Consider the following 13,928-nt stretch of genomic DNA (forward strand, 5'->3'; position numbering starts at 1 on the left):
TCAGTTGTATAGCTTCATTCCATCCGTATCGGGTAAAACATTAATTATTAACCGCCAATTAATAGTCCATCGCATAATCTAACTACAGATTGCCCATCCCGCTAATCAATCTAGTCCTCTGCATAGACAACGTTGCATCTCCGCATCGTGGAATGCGTCGCATAGACTATCCTCCCACCGCAACTTGCGCCATGGGTTATCGTCACTCGGATAATGGAACCGAACTAATCTTTGTATATGGTGTGATCTAGCTAAACGTACATATAAAGACCAACAATTCCCCATCCAACACAGAATTCACCATTGCATCAATTTCAATTTACTACACGCAACAGAATGCCCATCTCCAAATCCGCTCCTATCGCCATTATCGGCGCAGGCGTCTTCGGTTTATCCACTGCCCTCCAGCTTGCCAGTGATGGGTATACAAATATTACTGTTTTCGAAAAGGATGACCAGATTCCGCCTCGCTCGTCGGCCGGTTATGATCTTAATAAGATCGTAAGGGCTGAGTATGAGGATCCGTGGTATACTGAGTTGACGATTGTACGCTTTCTTTCTTCGCTAAAAGTATACAAATGCTGATGTCGCATAGAAAGCAATTGAAGCGTGGAAAACTCCCCTTTACGCACCTCACTACCACCAGACCGGATTCCTACATCTAGTCTCCGGCTCCGCGCCCCAGAAAGCAGTCGATACGCTTGAGCGCTTCCTCGCGACAGTCCGTGACCACCCCAAATACAAAGGCCAGATCCAGGACGTCAAAACCCGCGATGACATCCGCAACATCGCCTGGCAATACGACGGCCAATTCCCCGGCTGGAAAGGCTACTTCAACCGCCAAGCCGGCTACGCCCATGCCTCTAACGCCCTACTCGCCGTATACAAAGCCGCCGCAGCCAACGGCGTCAAATTCATCCTCGGAAAGAACCGCGGCTGGATAACCGAACTAATCCACGACCCCAACACCAAGCAAGTAACAGCCCTCCGCACGCACTCCGGCACCACAATCCCAACGACTCTCACAATCGTCGCCACCGGCGCCGCAGCAGCAACCCTGATCCCGTCCGCAGCGCAGCAAATCGTTGCCAAATCTTGGTCCCTAGCACACATCCACCTGACGGACGACGAGACCTCCGCCCTGCGCAACATCCCCGTGACCTACGCCCGCGACCTGGGCTTCTTCTTCGAACCGGACCCAGTAACTAACTGGCTCAAGATTTGTCCTATGGGCGGTGGGTATGTCAACACGGACCCTGTGTCTGGACGGTCGTTGCCTCCCAAGACGCTTGCGGAGAGCGATGTTTTGCCCGTTGAGGACGAGGGGCGGATTCGGCAGTTGTTGAGGGAGGCATTGCCCGGGTTGGAGGGGAGGGAGCTTGTGGGGAAGAAGTTGTGTTGGTTTGCGGATACGAACGATTCGGAATTTGTGATTGATTATGTACCTGGGATGGAGGGGTCTGTTGTGATGTTGTCTGGGGATTCAGGACATTTGTTTAAGATGTTGCCGATTGCGGGGGAGTGGGTAAAGAGGTTGGTGGAGGAGGGGGAGCAGGAAGTTGCTAGGTGGCGGTGGAAGGAGGGTAAGGGGCAGGATGATGGGAAGGGGGAGGTTAGTTGGCGGCTTGGGGCGACGAGGGAGTTTGCGGATATCAACAAGAAGACGTCTAAGCTGTGATACTTCACAGACTTGATTGAGTTTGAAAGACTGTTTGTTTAATTCATTATGACAACGCTAGCTTCCAATTCATCTGTTCAATGATTATTTGCCAATCGAATCCATTCTTACTCTGCTCCTCTTCCACATTCAAATCCCGCGACTTCCAAATTGTCTTTGTAGCTTCACGTACCATGGGGATATTACTGATAGGCCATTGATGCAAAAGAACAGAGAAGTAGTCCAGCACCCGTAACCTATCCTCATCTGTAGTTGATAGGCAACCCGCCAGAAACAGCGGCCACATGGGAAACAGTTGCCTCTCCTGACCCTCATGGATCACCTGCCCAATCCGATTTAACAAGCGGTCAAGTTGCTCTTGCAGTGCCGGCTGACATGGCGGAATATCACACGCCAGTTGTAGAAACAGATCCGCTGCCATGCGGAAACATTCAGCACATGTTGCTAGGTAGTCGCTAGCGGATGGATTCTCCTCAGTCAGCGAGTCCAGTTGGCTGCGGATGGACATGGCCTGGCATCGTAAGTCCTCCTCGCAGGGCAGTGAGCTGCGGCCACTCTGGCGTAATTGCCGCTTTCGTTGAACCAGGTGCGTGGTCTTTGCTATGATATCGAGTAAGCTGAGGGAACAGCCCATATGAGGCTGGATTTTGTCCCGAATATCCGAGCCAAGGTCAACGTCCAATCCTATTTCTGGAGGACATTGTAGAGCTGACATGTTGCGTGAACTATCATCAGCCTGCTCGCGAGAACTCGTTGTCAGGAAGAAAACCGCCCGGAAGCGAAAGTAACTATACACGAAGAAGAGTATCTGTGGGTCAAGGAGGTTGGCGAAACTGTCGATGATAGCAAAGGCGCCTTGGGCGTGTTGAACCCAGTCTGGTCGACAGCCTGAAGCAATCTCTAAAGAGCACAGAATAACGCATGTCATGAGAGCTTCGTTTGCATAGTGCATATCGGTCAATGATTCGCGAAGCAACCGGAGCGCTCGGGATTTGTATGATAGTGAGACCTTCTCATAATCAAAGCATGTCTCTGCGCGACGGTCATTGGCGCTTAGGGAAAGGACAGCGTAGTATAATGGTCGTTGTCCGTAGCAGAATGGGATAACCAGTGATCGGAAGTGGTTGCTTTGGTCGTCTTGGAAAACTCGTACCTTGCAGATGACCTCTAAGTCTGTAAACCTGTTAGTTTGTTTTTATAGATGTCCTCTGGCCTCCATACAATATTGGAAAAGCTGCTTCTCAAGACTCCCGCATCCTCCAAACGGGCTTATTGAAAGTTCGGGCCTAATAGCGCCAATGAAACTTTGAGAGACATCGTCGATATCAGACCCATCCTTTGGTGACAGAGCATGCTCGGTAGAAAACAAGCTCATATCCCGGGACGAAACACTCAAAAAATGCCAGGGTAGATCTCCCCGACGTGACTTCCAATGAACGTCACCTAGACCACATCAGCTGCTGACACACACCAAGCACAAGACATGCATACACCGGCTAATCTTGAACCTTAATGAGATCGACTGCGACGACTCAGTAAGATACGGACACACGACCCCTCGCACCAGACAGTTCCTGCAAGCTGGCCGTTCCTCTAGTTCAAGTGGTCAGTTTGGTTCAATGTAGCCGACGCTAGCCAGGGACAACAGTACCATCGCATCGACGCTTTCTACCTGTCAACTGTTAGCAGGGTCCATTGATACAATGGATCAGACGTACTCTTGCAAGCCAAGCAACCGGTTCGACTGCGCAGTTTCATTGTAGGTAAATTCTTCTATCTGGTAATGATTAATGTTTTGCCGTAGATGTAACAGAAAAAGTGAACGGCATCGCTGTGGAATCCTTGACTTATCGTGGTCATGTGCGGGGTTGCACTAACCGAATCAGGTATCTTGATCTATACGGAAGTACGCTGCACTGATCCATCCTGCTGCTCCAATTCTTACTTTCTCTCTCTGTGTGTCCAGATTAGAGACAGACGAACCCTGGTATCAGGTCAAGATGATCCCGGTACTCCAATCATTTTCCTTATCAGGGTATCAGCTCCCTCTCCAGATGACCCTAAACTCGGCGTAGCTCCCGTATCGGAACCAATCCCACCACCAAAAGAAGCCGTTATCAGTGACACTATGGAGTAGTGAGCCCCTCAGAGTCCGCCAAAGAGAGAACTTCCCTCGGGAGCGAATCCGAAGCGCAACTAGGGTCGGATTCCATACCTGACATATCAGGGTAAATGTGACTATCACTGCTATCACGCGTACCCTAGTGCTTCAATGCAACGCCTTGTCGCCTAGTCTAGTCCCCACGTACCCCGCAGCATGTATGAAACTATACATTGAAAAAGAGCCCTCCTCGCCTGGCCATCTTGATTCCATCCATTGTCTTTTCAACAATACGGCAAGATGCTCAGAAACAAAATCGCAGCCGCCTTCACAGCAATCAAGAACCATGTCTCAAGATTCCAAGTTCGTCGAGGCTCAACTGCATCCCCTTTGATTCCAGGAGCAGGTCTCCCGCACAAGACATCCAAGCCTTCCGCAATCGACCAAAAGACCAAACCGCCCGCCCACTCCATCCTCCCGACCAACGTGCTACTACGGTCACTTCTAGTTACCACAATATCATCCAATTGGATCCTTCGAGTTCCATCTCTGTCAATTCTGTTGTTACTTGCCAAGGCAAAAGGTCCTTTGTTCAATGTGGACAGGAATCCGTTCATCCACGGCTTTCTGAAGAGAACTCTGTATGACCATTTCTGTGCCGGTGAGGTGGAAGGTCAGGTGCGAGATACTATTCGACAACTTAAGGATACAGGGCTACGGGGTGTTATCTTGACATACGCAAAAGAGACCACCCGGGATGACCGCTTAGCAAAACAAAAGGAAGAAAACAATGAAAGAATGGAGGCATTGGAAAGCGACAAAGACGAAATGATCCAAGCTTGGACGGACGGCGTACTGAGAACAATAGACATGATTGGCGAAGGTGATTACCTAGCACTCAAGTGAGTTCCCTTGTCTCCCTCATTGCTCTGATGTTCGCTAATGGTAGTAGGTTGACTGGAGCCGGTCCCCAAGTCACACACGCCTTAACCAGCAACACACCCCCACCACCCCAAATGCTCGAAGCCCTCGACGAAATATGCCGCCGCATCGTACAAAAGAATGCTCGTATTCTAATGGACGCCGAACAACGCGCTTTCCTCGACGGAATTTACTCATGGACCCTCGACTTGATGCGCAAGTACAACCGAGACGGCAGGGCCGTCGTGTACAACACTTACCAGGCCTATCTAAAAGCTACACCGGACGTTATCGCGGCACACATGCAGGCAGCCGGAAGTGAAGGATTTATTCTCGGTCTGAAGCTGGTTCGTGGGGCGTACATGGGCTCGGACCCGAGGCATTTGATCCATGATACTAAGGAGGAGACTGATACGGCATATGATACCATTGTGCAAAGTGTGCTGTCGAGACGGTTCAACGGTTTTGGTGGGGAGAACGAAAAGGTGTTCCCGCCTACGGATCTATTCCTAGCATCTCATAACTACAAGAGTGTCATGGCTGCTCATAATCTGCACCAGACCCGGATAAGCGCACAACTCCCCACAGTCCAGGTGGAGTACGGGCAGCTCATGGGAATGGCCGATGGGGTGAGTTATGGGCTGTTGCAAGTTAAGGGCCACAACAATATGTCCCCGGGAGTCTACAAGTGCTTGACGTGGGGAAGTCTTGGAGAATGTTTGCAGTATCTCGTGAGACGGGCGATGGAGAACCAGGATGCAGTGGCACGGACCGATTCAGAACATCAAGCGTTGAAGGCAGAAGTGAAGAGGAGATTTCTGGGGGTTTTGTGTGGTTAGTAGATAACAAGTTGTACAAGACAGTAAATAGATAAACTTGGACTAGCGCAGACGCTAAAACATGGTTAGTCTATCCGCAGCCCCACAAATAAGCTATCAGATCGTAGAATCTTCCCCGGATTTTGCTTCTGGCAGTTAACGACGTGCCAATAGGGAAACTTCCCGGTGCGGACATCCTATCTCTATGAAGTCCTTTGATATGATGTATAACCCGAACCCCGCAAACTGCAACTTGCCACGCCTACTCTAGACGCTACTCGTTTATGTACTCCGCAAAGATACCAGTAGCAGTCGCGTAAACTAACGTCTAATCCCGTAGTACCACGTTGATCTATCCGCTATGAAATGGGATAATAAGAGTTTTACACACCATGAATCCTCTTCTCGCGTGAACCACCTTCCCCCAACGACCGTTTCCTCAACTTCCCAGAACCACTCGAGTCCAGTCTCTTATTAGCCAACTCTGACCGATTAAACCCCACAACCTGAATACGCCCTAACTTCGAATTCGACAAAATATTAGACAGCCCAAGCAACAAACTCCGATACCGCACCTCATGCTTCCGAATCTCACGTACCGATCGTTTCTCTTCCTTTACTAAAACTTCATCAGAATTAAATGGAGAGAGGTCGACCCGCTCATCCGCATACGATAACAACAACATGTGCTTGATACATGTACTCAGGTGCATGAAGAAAGTTTCTTTGTAGATCGAGGTTGCCGAGGAACACGGGGACTGCAGAGCCTTGGCATGCTCATAGGACTTGGTAGACATTGTCTACGCGACGTATTTCGGGCCATAGGGTGCTGGTTGTGCCTTTGCCGACGAGTGTGTAGCCGTGTGGCATTAGACTTGTTTTGAAAGGGGCTCCCTTCCTGCCCGGGGACTGTGCGGCTCGCAGTAGTGATCTGGACGGGCGCCTAGTTGCTGCTTCAAGAGCCGTACCAGGTCGGATTGATCAATTAGGTGCCGGTCTGTGCGCTGTGAGGCGGTGGCGTTCGATGTTTTGGCATTGAGGGTCTAGTTCGTCCTTGGTCTGCAGGCCAAGAAGACGGCTCTGCGTGCAGTAATCCAATTCTTCCCGTGTTTCCTGGGGTGGATGCTGGGTTCACCGTTCAATTCTGGTGTAGCTATCTGAATCAATGGCCGGGGAAGAATGCAATGGGATGACCAGATGATGAAGTAGTAAGTGAACGCAGTGCTCGACACCGGAACGGCATTGAACCGTCAGATGGGGGAGGAATATTTTCTGAGCTAAAAGGACTTGCGTTAATATACTCGTTAGAGAACTCTGCAAGGATTTGATCAATGCCACCTGTCCACGTACGAAGCCAGCTCATAGCTTTATTGCACCAATTCTGGTCCCGTAACGACGTATTCATACTCATAAGGCGGAGTGCGAGCAATCGACCCACTGTAATAACTGACTGTGAGACTCAGACATTACCCCCATGCGTTGCTTCTAACGACTCAATATCTAAATCTAGGTTCTACCAAGAAGTAGTATAGAGTCTGAGAGCCGTCCTCTGCTATATAGAAAAACACCTGTCCAACTAGCCTCGAACACTTGAGTTGCAACAATGGCGACTTTCATATCTGCGACATATTGCAATCTTTCCTCACGATTGGCATGTACTTCTGGGTTCTGAATGATTTCCATTACCGGGTTCATCAGACGATGGCCAGCGCGCAAGTGCTCAGGAGACAGTTTGTGTGGTGGTTTATATTTTATGACCGTGAGCAGTTCGTTTCTACCGTTCATCTCGCTATGGATGCAACATGGCATGGTTTTGGATCGTTTCGAGAGTTTAACTTAACATACTTAAAGTGGTTATCGAATGATACTCTGACATTGTTTGGAAATATGTTTGATCACCCTGGAATAGACTGTAACTTGGCGAGGATGTTTCTGATATAGTTCTCGATGGCCATACGTCCGAGGATCTGAACTTCGCTCTCACTGGCCAAGGTGCGGCGACAAGAATAATGCTCTAGCTCTTTTAAGCCATGCGCGAAGTGAATGGCGCCAAAGGGGATTCTTAATGACTATAAAACAGCGAACACGTTGTTGTATACCTCCTGCTGAAGACGCGGAAAATCAGTCCACTGGCGAAGGTAAATCGGATGAAAGCGGTTTGCTGGGTTTGTCCAGGGTCCTTGGGTAGCAAAGGCCGAGTCCCTTTGAAATTGGAGAGGCTTTGAGAAGTAAAGGTGACAGCATTCATCTGTCTTGGGTCCTCAAGCTCCTTTAGCTTGGCCTTGGACTCTTCCCAAAGTCTCTTGTAATGATCGGCATCAGTCATCTTGGAAATATTGACTTGAAGCAAAGGAGTGAGAGGGATACTGCCAAAGAGCCTCAATGAACTGCATTGCTCCTTGGATAAGTTAACTATTCCCCTCCACCGCTGAGTCGGCAATGCATCGTAGTTGCTACCATATACAACTGACAGTCAAATACATACCTATTTTCTTCATTCAATTGACAAGAGCACTATCAACAGAAAGGATCAGACTAAAAAACACAATGCAATCCATTCTGAAACCAGTGATGGGGCCCAAAAGGAAGTCTATGACCTCGTTGCCTTGATCAAAAAGGTAGAATATAACCAATAATTGAGTCCTATCTGATCAACATGTACCTGTCCATATAACAGAAGCCTTTCCATCGCCTCTGCATCCAGATACAAAGCGAAATTTATCCCCCCATCATCCACCCCCGAATCCATCACCTGAAGACAACCATCCGTCTTCGGTTACCGCATGCACATATCGCGGTTTCTGTCCAGAACTCACAAAGTCAACCTGAAATAGAACAAGCCGTAACCAAGACGCCAATGTATGCCGCGAGACCAAAAGCGCCTGCCATAGTCGCTGTGGCAAGGTCTCATGCGCGGCATCATGCAACATGGCACTTATTGCTTCAGGTGTGAAGCAAAGTATCGTCTGCCGGATCTGATTCACCGTTTCGCCTACGCTTGAAGTGCAAGCGGTAGAGCCGGACGTTTAGATATGTGTGAGGAACAGCGGCGATCCGATGAAAGAATTGGACAATGGGGACGATACGCGGCTGCGCGCCCCCAGCGTGAAGTCAAGGAAAACTCCGTCAGTCGAGTCGCCACGGCCGCGAGCCCGGTTGATCGGTGCCAAGATGTGAGCCAGCAATGCGCCCAACCGGGATATGTCCGGACGGCCATCTGCGCGGGTCTGATGCTTGAGTCGGCTGAGCTCGGGTCCTGGATAGTGCGGCTGCGTGTACCGGACCAAGCGGGAAAAGTCACACGTCGTCCAGGGGCCAGGGGCGGAGGTGTTAGTCCGATCTAGGCGAGCATTTCCAGCAGTGGCTTGGAATTCTTCGTCATCGGAATCAAAGACGGCGAAAATCCGGGATCGTCAACGCGCCACCAGCCAAACCGAGGTAGAGGGAACTGACGAGCTGCGGATATGCAGATGGGGTTGGCTGATGGTCCATCAATGTGTCCTGCAGCGCATGCATCTAGGAGTCTCGGATTGAAGGTGGGTGCACCCATTAGAGAAGATACATTAATGGAATGGAACGATTTACGACACTTTCCACCCAGTGCTCGCAAAAGCCATCAACGCCTGTGCATCAGCCAAGCAATGAACCATTTTGATACCAAGGCCGTACCCGCCGTCATTGAACAGGTTGAGCTGGACCTGCATAGCGGAAAGACCTTGAAACTCGTGTAAACCATACAATGTCAGCAGTGTATCGGACAGGAACAGTCTCTGCACGAATCCATCCCTATCCAGACTCCATTCCCAGCTGCACGTTCTGAAGCGCTTGGTACAAACGACTGCACCGACACAGAGACATGTCGAACAACGCTCCATTTGATACCGGGATCCTTTTCGCTACCATGGACGATGATGGACCGGTTGAAGCATTCGGTGTGCGACCCGCCTTGTCGTACTGGTGCCCATTGCAGCTGGCCAGCCCCTTGTGGAAGGTCACTTGAGGGCATTCACCAACGACGAGCGCAGATGGTCAAGAAAATCAGAGTCGGTAATTTCGTTGGGGATGTGATAGAAGAGCTGATTGCACCCGTGGCAGAGGATCGAGAAACAGCGGCATCGAGGATGAAAAGCGGTGTTGAAATGGGCTGTATGGACGAGAAGGGAAGAGACGGGTTTTTATATTCCAGTGATGCATTTATATGTCTCAAGTCTACACATCGGCCACTTCTCTTTGTTTAGATTAGGGATGATAACAAAGAACGATTCATAATGACTCTTTTTGAATCACTAGAGCTCAAGTTAGCCCTTGCAAAACGAGATAGAAATGTCGACAAGCTGGCCACGAATGCCTCAAACACTGCAGAAGTGTTGATAAACCCATATGAGGTCAGATGGGCAGAGATGGGACGCCAGCCGAGATTGTAACCGGCTGCAATAATCTCAAATCGATGGATATATATCTGGACCCAATCGAGCGCAAATCGTTCGTTGATCGAGCAGACGCACGGTGAGATTCAGAGTTTGGACCGAACAGCCAGCCCAGCCCTACATACAATACTTACAGACTTAATCGATCATTGATGGCTACATAGACGATGCCATCATTGGCGAGGATCAATCTGCAATTGCTTCCCTGCGACTTGTGTTTGGTTATTGAACCTGCGGCTATTGATTTGCGTATGGCGGTTGACATCAAGATTTCAGAGACAAAGGCAGCGGCAATCGGATGGGCATGAAGGTCGTATAAGCATGAGCTGAATATCCTGGTTATGGCCTTGTGTTTGCAAGCCGTGCTTCTTGATGAGACGAGAAGGCCCTACATTCCGAGCAAAGAGGCAACAGATGGCGAATTCCAATATGTATGAAATTGCTTCCTCATATTTCAAATAAAAAGCAATATAGACAAAAGAGAAGCAATGAGAACGACAGATTTGCCAGAAATAATATAAAAGAATCATACACTGCATCGTACTCCCCGGGAGTTCCCAGAAGGAAAGAAAAAAAATAAAAGAATAGACAAAAAAAAAAAATGTACCATGAAGAATCCAAACGAGTCAACGCGGAAGACGAATCGAAAGAGATGGTCGACCAACGACACATCAAATTGAAACAACACAATTTTAGTGCAAATGGTCTAAACTCGCGATTAACGAGCGACCCCCAAAAGACATCAATCAACTCCGCATCCAACCAGGATTTTCTCACAACAAACCAGACCCATCTGCCACGGAACCGGTGGCAGGAAAAGTAATGAGCAATCGTTGTCACCCATCCCCAATCCATAATGAAACAAACAAACCAAAACAGAAAGGTATGCAAAGAGCAAAAGCAAGAATAGCAAAGTCAAAAAGGTCAACACATCCCAAAGCAATGCAGACGTATATCGTTTCCGCCTTTCTAGATATCTCCCAATGCAAAAGAAACAAAATCCACTCCGCCCAAGTAAAGCAACCCAAGATCCAAAGAATATTTAGCAAAGAATCGTAAAATGGTGGCCAGCCAGAGAGCACAAGACAACTCCAAGCTAGGGATACACATGCCCCGCACTGTCACACGCTCCAAGCATCATCGCGGTATTCATCGAGGTCGAAAAAAGACAAAAAGAACAAGGTTGCCAACCGAAAAAAACAAGGTATCACTTAGTTTGAGTAATGCAGCAAAATCGAAAGTCGCAGGCGCCGTCGCTCGCAGAAAGCCGAGATATCGCAGATAATCTAATGCGAAAAAAGAGGTCGTCATCCGGAATAAAAGGGTGTATATACAATGAAACACTGCTTTATCTTTTTTTTTTCGTGAAAAAACGAGGGCGAGAGTAATCTGTCGGTAAAGTCGTGGTATAGTGAGACATTTATGTCGACTGAAACGAATTCAAAGTGAAAAACAAGACCCGCGGTTGATAGAAACCCGATGATGCAGGAGGCGCCACAAGGGCAAAATACGTCCCCAACCAGAAGCCAGCTTGGTACTAGCACCTAGGACGCTCTCACCACCGACGCTGGTTGTGCATCATGGATGGAGAGATGGAAGTGGGAGGGCTAGTCAAGGTCATTCCGGTGGCAGGGTTGACGATTGGGATAACCTTGCGGGTCCTGGCGGAAGATGGCTGCTGGAAGTTCATCTGGGCGGGGTTACCAGTAACACCCGAGTGGACATAGGAGTTGGCGGAAGCAGGAGACAAGGAGATGGAAGGAGTGACCTGCTGCTGAACAGGCTGGATCTGGTGTTGGAGGGGAGAGGTGTCGGGAGAGCCGCTAGACATCGACGAGCGGTCGGAGGCGGAAGAATGGATGGAATGCAACTGCAAAACAAATATCAATAAACTGTTTCACCAATTCCCTTTGTTTATATTTCCTTAAAAAGGGATAAAGAGGCCATTCTCTACTAAAATGTAGGGGGGTAATCCTGGTCGGTGAAGCACATACATCATCCTCGGTCAGGAGACCCGGGCAGAACTCCAAGTCGTCATCCAAGTCAAAAGACCGCCCAGCTTCGAATCTAGCCCGGAAGGCAGACACTGCGGGCGCCTCAGCCAGTTCTCTCATGCTCTTGACACCGCGGAACTGGCGCTGAGTGTTCTGGGCAGCCATCTTGGGTCCCCTCCGGGAGCGGCCTCCGTGGTGGTTATTTTGCATGTGGGCGACGTGAGGGTGCTGGTGTTGCTGGCTGTAGAAGAAGGTCGACATATTGAACATGTGTAGTAGTGGTCGAGCGTTGAAGGCGAACTGGAGAGAAGATACAGCGGGAGAACAACGTTAGAATATACGGAAAGATATTTGCAAGAAGAAAAGGAGAAGAGTCCGAGAAAGGGAAGAATTAGACAAAAGGAGATGGATAAGCGAAGGATGGAAAGGATGGAATTCGAGGAAGTGAAAAGGTAAGAAAAGAGAAGAAAGAGAGAGAGAGAGAGACGAAAGGCAGCGTTGTGGGATGGAGATCGTACGAATTAAGAAGAAAATGGCGGGACCAACAGAAAAGAAGCGAAAAAGAAAGGAAAAAAAACGAGAGGAAAAAGAGAACGACACCAAGAGGGGCTGCCGGTAATGTTGTTATTCTTTTCGGCTGGGGCGGAGTCACCAGCGGGTCCCAGCAAGGAATATGACCAGCACGTTACCATACCTTACCGTCACCCTCCTGTCTCTTCTGCCTATCTTCCATTCTGATGTCTCCTTGAAGGCGGGTATGGTATTGTCATTGTATCTCCACTCTTGTCTGCTGTGTGTTCTGCGCTAAGGTATTCGACCAGTTTTAGGAACCAAACAACAGCCAATCATTATTTAGATAGCGGCTGCCTTAGTGGCAAGTTTATCATCGGGCTACCAATGGGGAAACCGACTGATGCAAAGTGGAGATATGGCGGCTACCTTAGTGGTAATTAATGACGTTGGTGGAGGCAGGGCTTTTCTGATCGAGGACTAGCGCCTGTCGGTCGATGCCCGCTAGCGTCAGCATCCACGTATGGTATTGTCATGCAGGGTGTTATTTACGGCCGTTGACTAGTCTGGTAGGTGCCTCGCCCCTGAAATGACGATACTCTCCGTACTCCCCCGTACTTATGCACTAGCATTACTAGACTGGATTTACTGTGGAGATGATAATACGACTGCAATATGAGCCTTATTACGGGAGACATGTCTTCAATAATCCTCTCTGCACTCCGTACGGAGAACGGAGTACGAAATACTTGTACAATGTAGTGTACTATGTAGGGTAGAGGTGTTGACCTGGCATGTCGCATTATTCCGAGAACTGGCATGCTTCCACGTATGCCCTCCACTATACTATGTAGGAGGCAGTACAAAGTACTCGGTCCTCCGTAGAGTGGCAGGGCAGACTAGATAGTACGCAAGTGGCTAGTACACCCCGCCGGACTCGTTCCAAATCATCGTGCCACTTGGCCCTGGACCGCGGCCAATGACGGCGCTTGGATCAGCAGATCTCTGCACGCCTTGCAGCGCCTCCTAGAAAGTAGTGTGGCGAGACTGTCAGGCATCTTGATCCTGTCGAATCAGGAACCGGCGCTATTCAGGTGCTGCTTTGATCCGAATTCGGACATTTCTCAGCGTCAACGGGAGTCGGTCTTCCCGGAGTGCTCTTCCAGATACAGTTAAGGAGTCACTTGGGTCACCATGTGTCCGGGCGCCGAACCATTTCCCCAGACATTATGATCAACAGATGAAACAGGAGAAGACATCACCCACGAGTACGTACGGAATGGTCTACAAGTAGTCGAAGTAGCACCCTGGATAACCCCGTTGTCACCATTTCCAATGGATCATGGAATGAGCCTGGAAAGGCTGGAATGTGGAAATGGGGTCGAAGATCTCCGGGAACCCTGATTGGCCCGGATTACCAAAACATCGCCTCATACACAATTCTTCTCCAAATCCTCTGGCGTCTGTATGGAGCACACA

The 13,928-nt window shown here is 49.3% G+C and overlaps 5 protein-coding genes across 5 annotated transcripts; 2 read left to right on the plus strand and 3 right to left on the minus strand.

The window, feature by feature from the left end:
- Window positions 1–336: 336 nt before the first annotated feature.
- On the plus strand, window positions 337–1,678 carry ACHE_60422S (NAD(P)/FAD-dependent oxidoreductase; the record flags this gene model as incomplete). The annotated part of the gene is made up of 2 exons (XM_043281594.1): window positions 337–546; window positions 596–1,678. The coding sequence occupies 2 exons, from the start codon at window positions 337–339 to the stop codon at window positions 1,676–1,678; spliced, it is 1,293 nt and encodes a 430-aa protein (XP_043139058.1).
- Window positions 1,679–1,724: 46 nt separating this feature from the next.
- On the minus strand, window positions 1,725–3,436 carry ACHE_60423A (Zn(II)2Cys6 transcription factor; the record flags this gene model as incomplete). The annotated part of the gene is made up of 5 exons (XM_043281595.1): window positions 1,725–2,851; window positions 2,900–3,121; window positions 3,170–3,271; window positions 3,330–3,350; window positions 3,397–3,436. The coding sequence occupies 5 exons, from the start codon at window positions 3,434–3,436 to the stop codon at window positions 1,725–1,727; spliced, it is 1,512 nt and encodes a 503-aa protein (XP_043139059.1).
- Window positions 3,437–4,079: 643 nt separating this feature from the next.
- Window positions 4,080–5,539, plus strand: ACHE_60424S (proline dehydrogenase family protein; the record flags this gene model as incomplete). Its single annotated transcript, XM_043281596.1, has 2 exons — window positions 4,080–4,681; window positions 4,732–5,539. 2 exons carry the CDS (start codon window positions 4,080–4,082, stop codon window positions 5,537–5,539), a joined length of 1,410 nt encoding a protein of 469 aa, XP_043139060.1.
- Window positions 5,540–8,544: 3,005 nt separating this feature from the next.
- ACHE_60425A (transferase family protein) lies at window positions 8,545–9,068 on the minus strand (the record flags this gene model as incomplete). The annotated part of the gene is made up of 2 exons (XM_043281598.1): window positions 8,545–8,891; window positions 8,972–9,068. The coding sequence occupies 2 exons, from the start codon at window positions 9,066–9,068 to the stop codon at window positions 8,545–8,547; spliced, it is 444 nt and encodes a 147-aa protein (XP_043139061.1).
- Window positions 9,069–11,500: 2,432 nt separating this feature from the next.
- ACHE_60426A (DUF4452 domain-containing protein) lies at window positions 11,501–12,209 on the minus strand (the record flags this gene model as incomplete). The annotated part of the gene is made up of 2 exons (XM_043281599.1): window positions 11,501–11,815; window positions 11,940–12,209. The coding sequence occupies 2 exons, from the start codon at window positions 12,207–12,209 to the stop codon at window positions 11,501–11,503; spliced, it is 585 nt and encodes a 194-aa protein (XP_043139062.1).
- Between the last annotated feature and the right edge of the window lie 1,719 nt (window positions 12,210–13,928).

This window comes from Aspergillus chevalieri, chromosome 6 (genome assembly GCF_016861735.1).
Source record: "Aspergillus chevalieri M1 DNA, chromosome 6, nearly complete sequence".
NCBI lineage: Eukaryota > Fungi > Ascomycota > Eurotiomycetes > Eurotiales > Aspergillaceae > Aspergillus > Aspergillus chevalieri.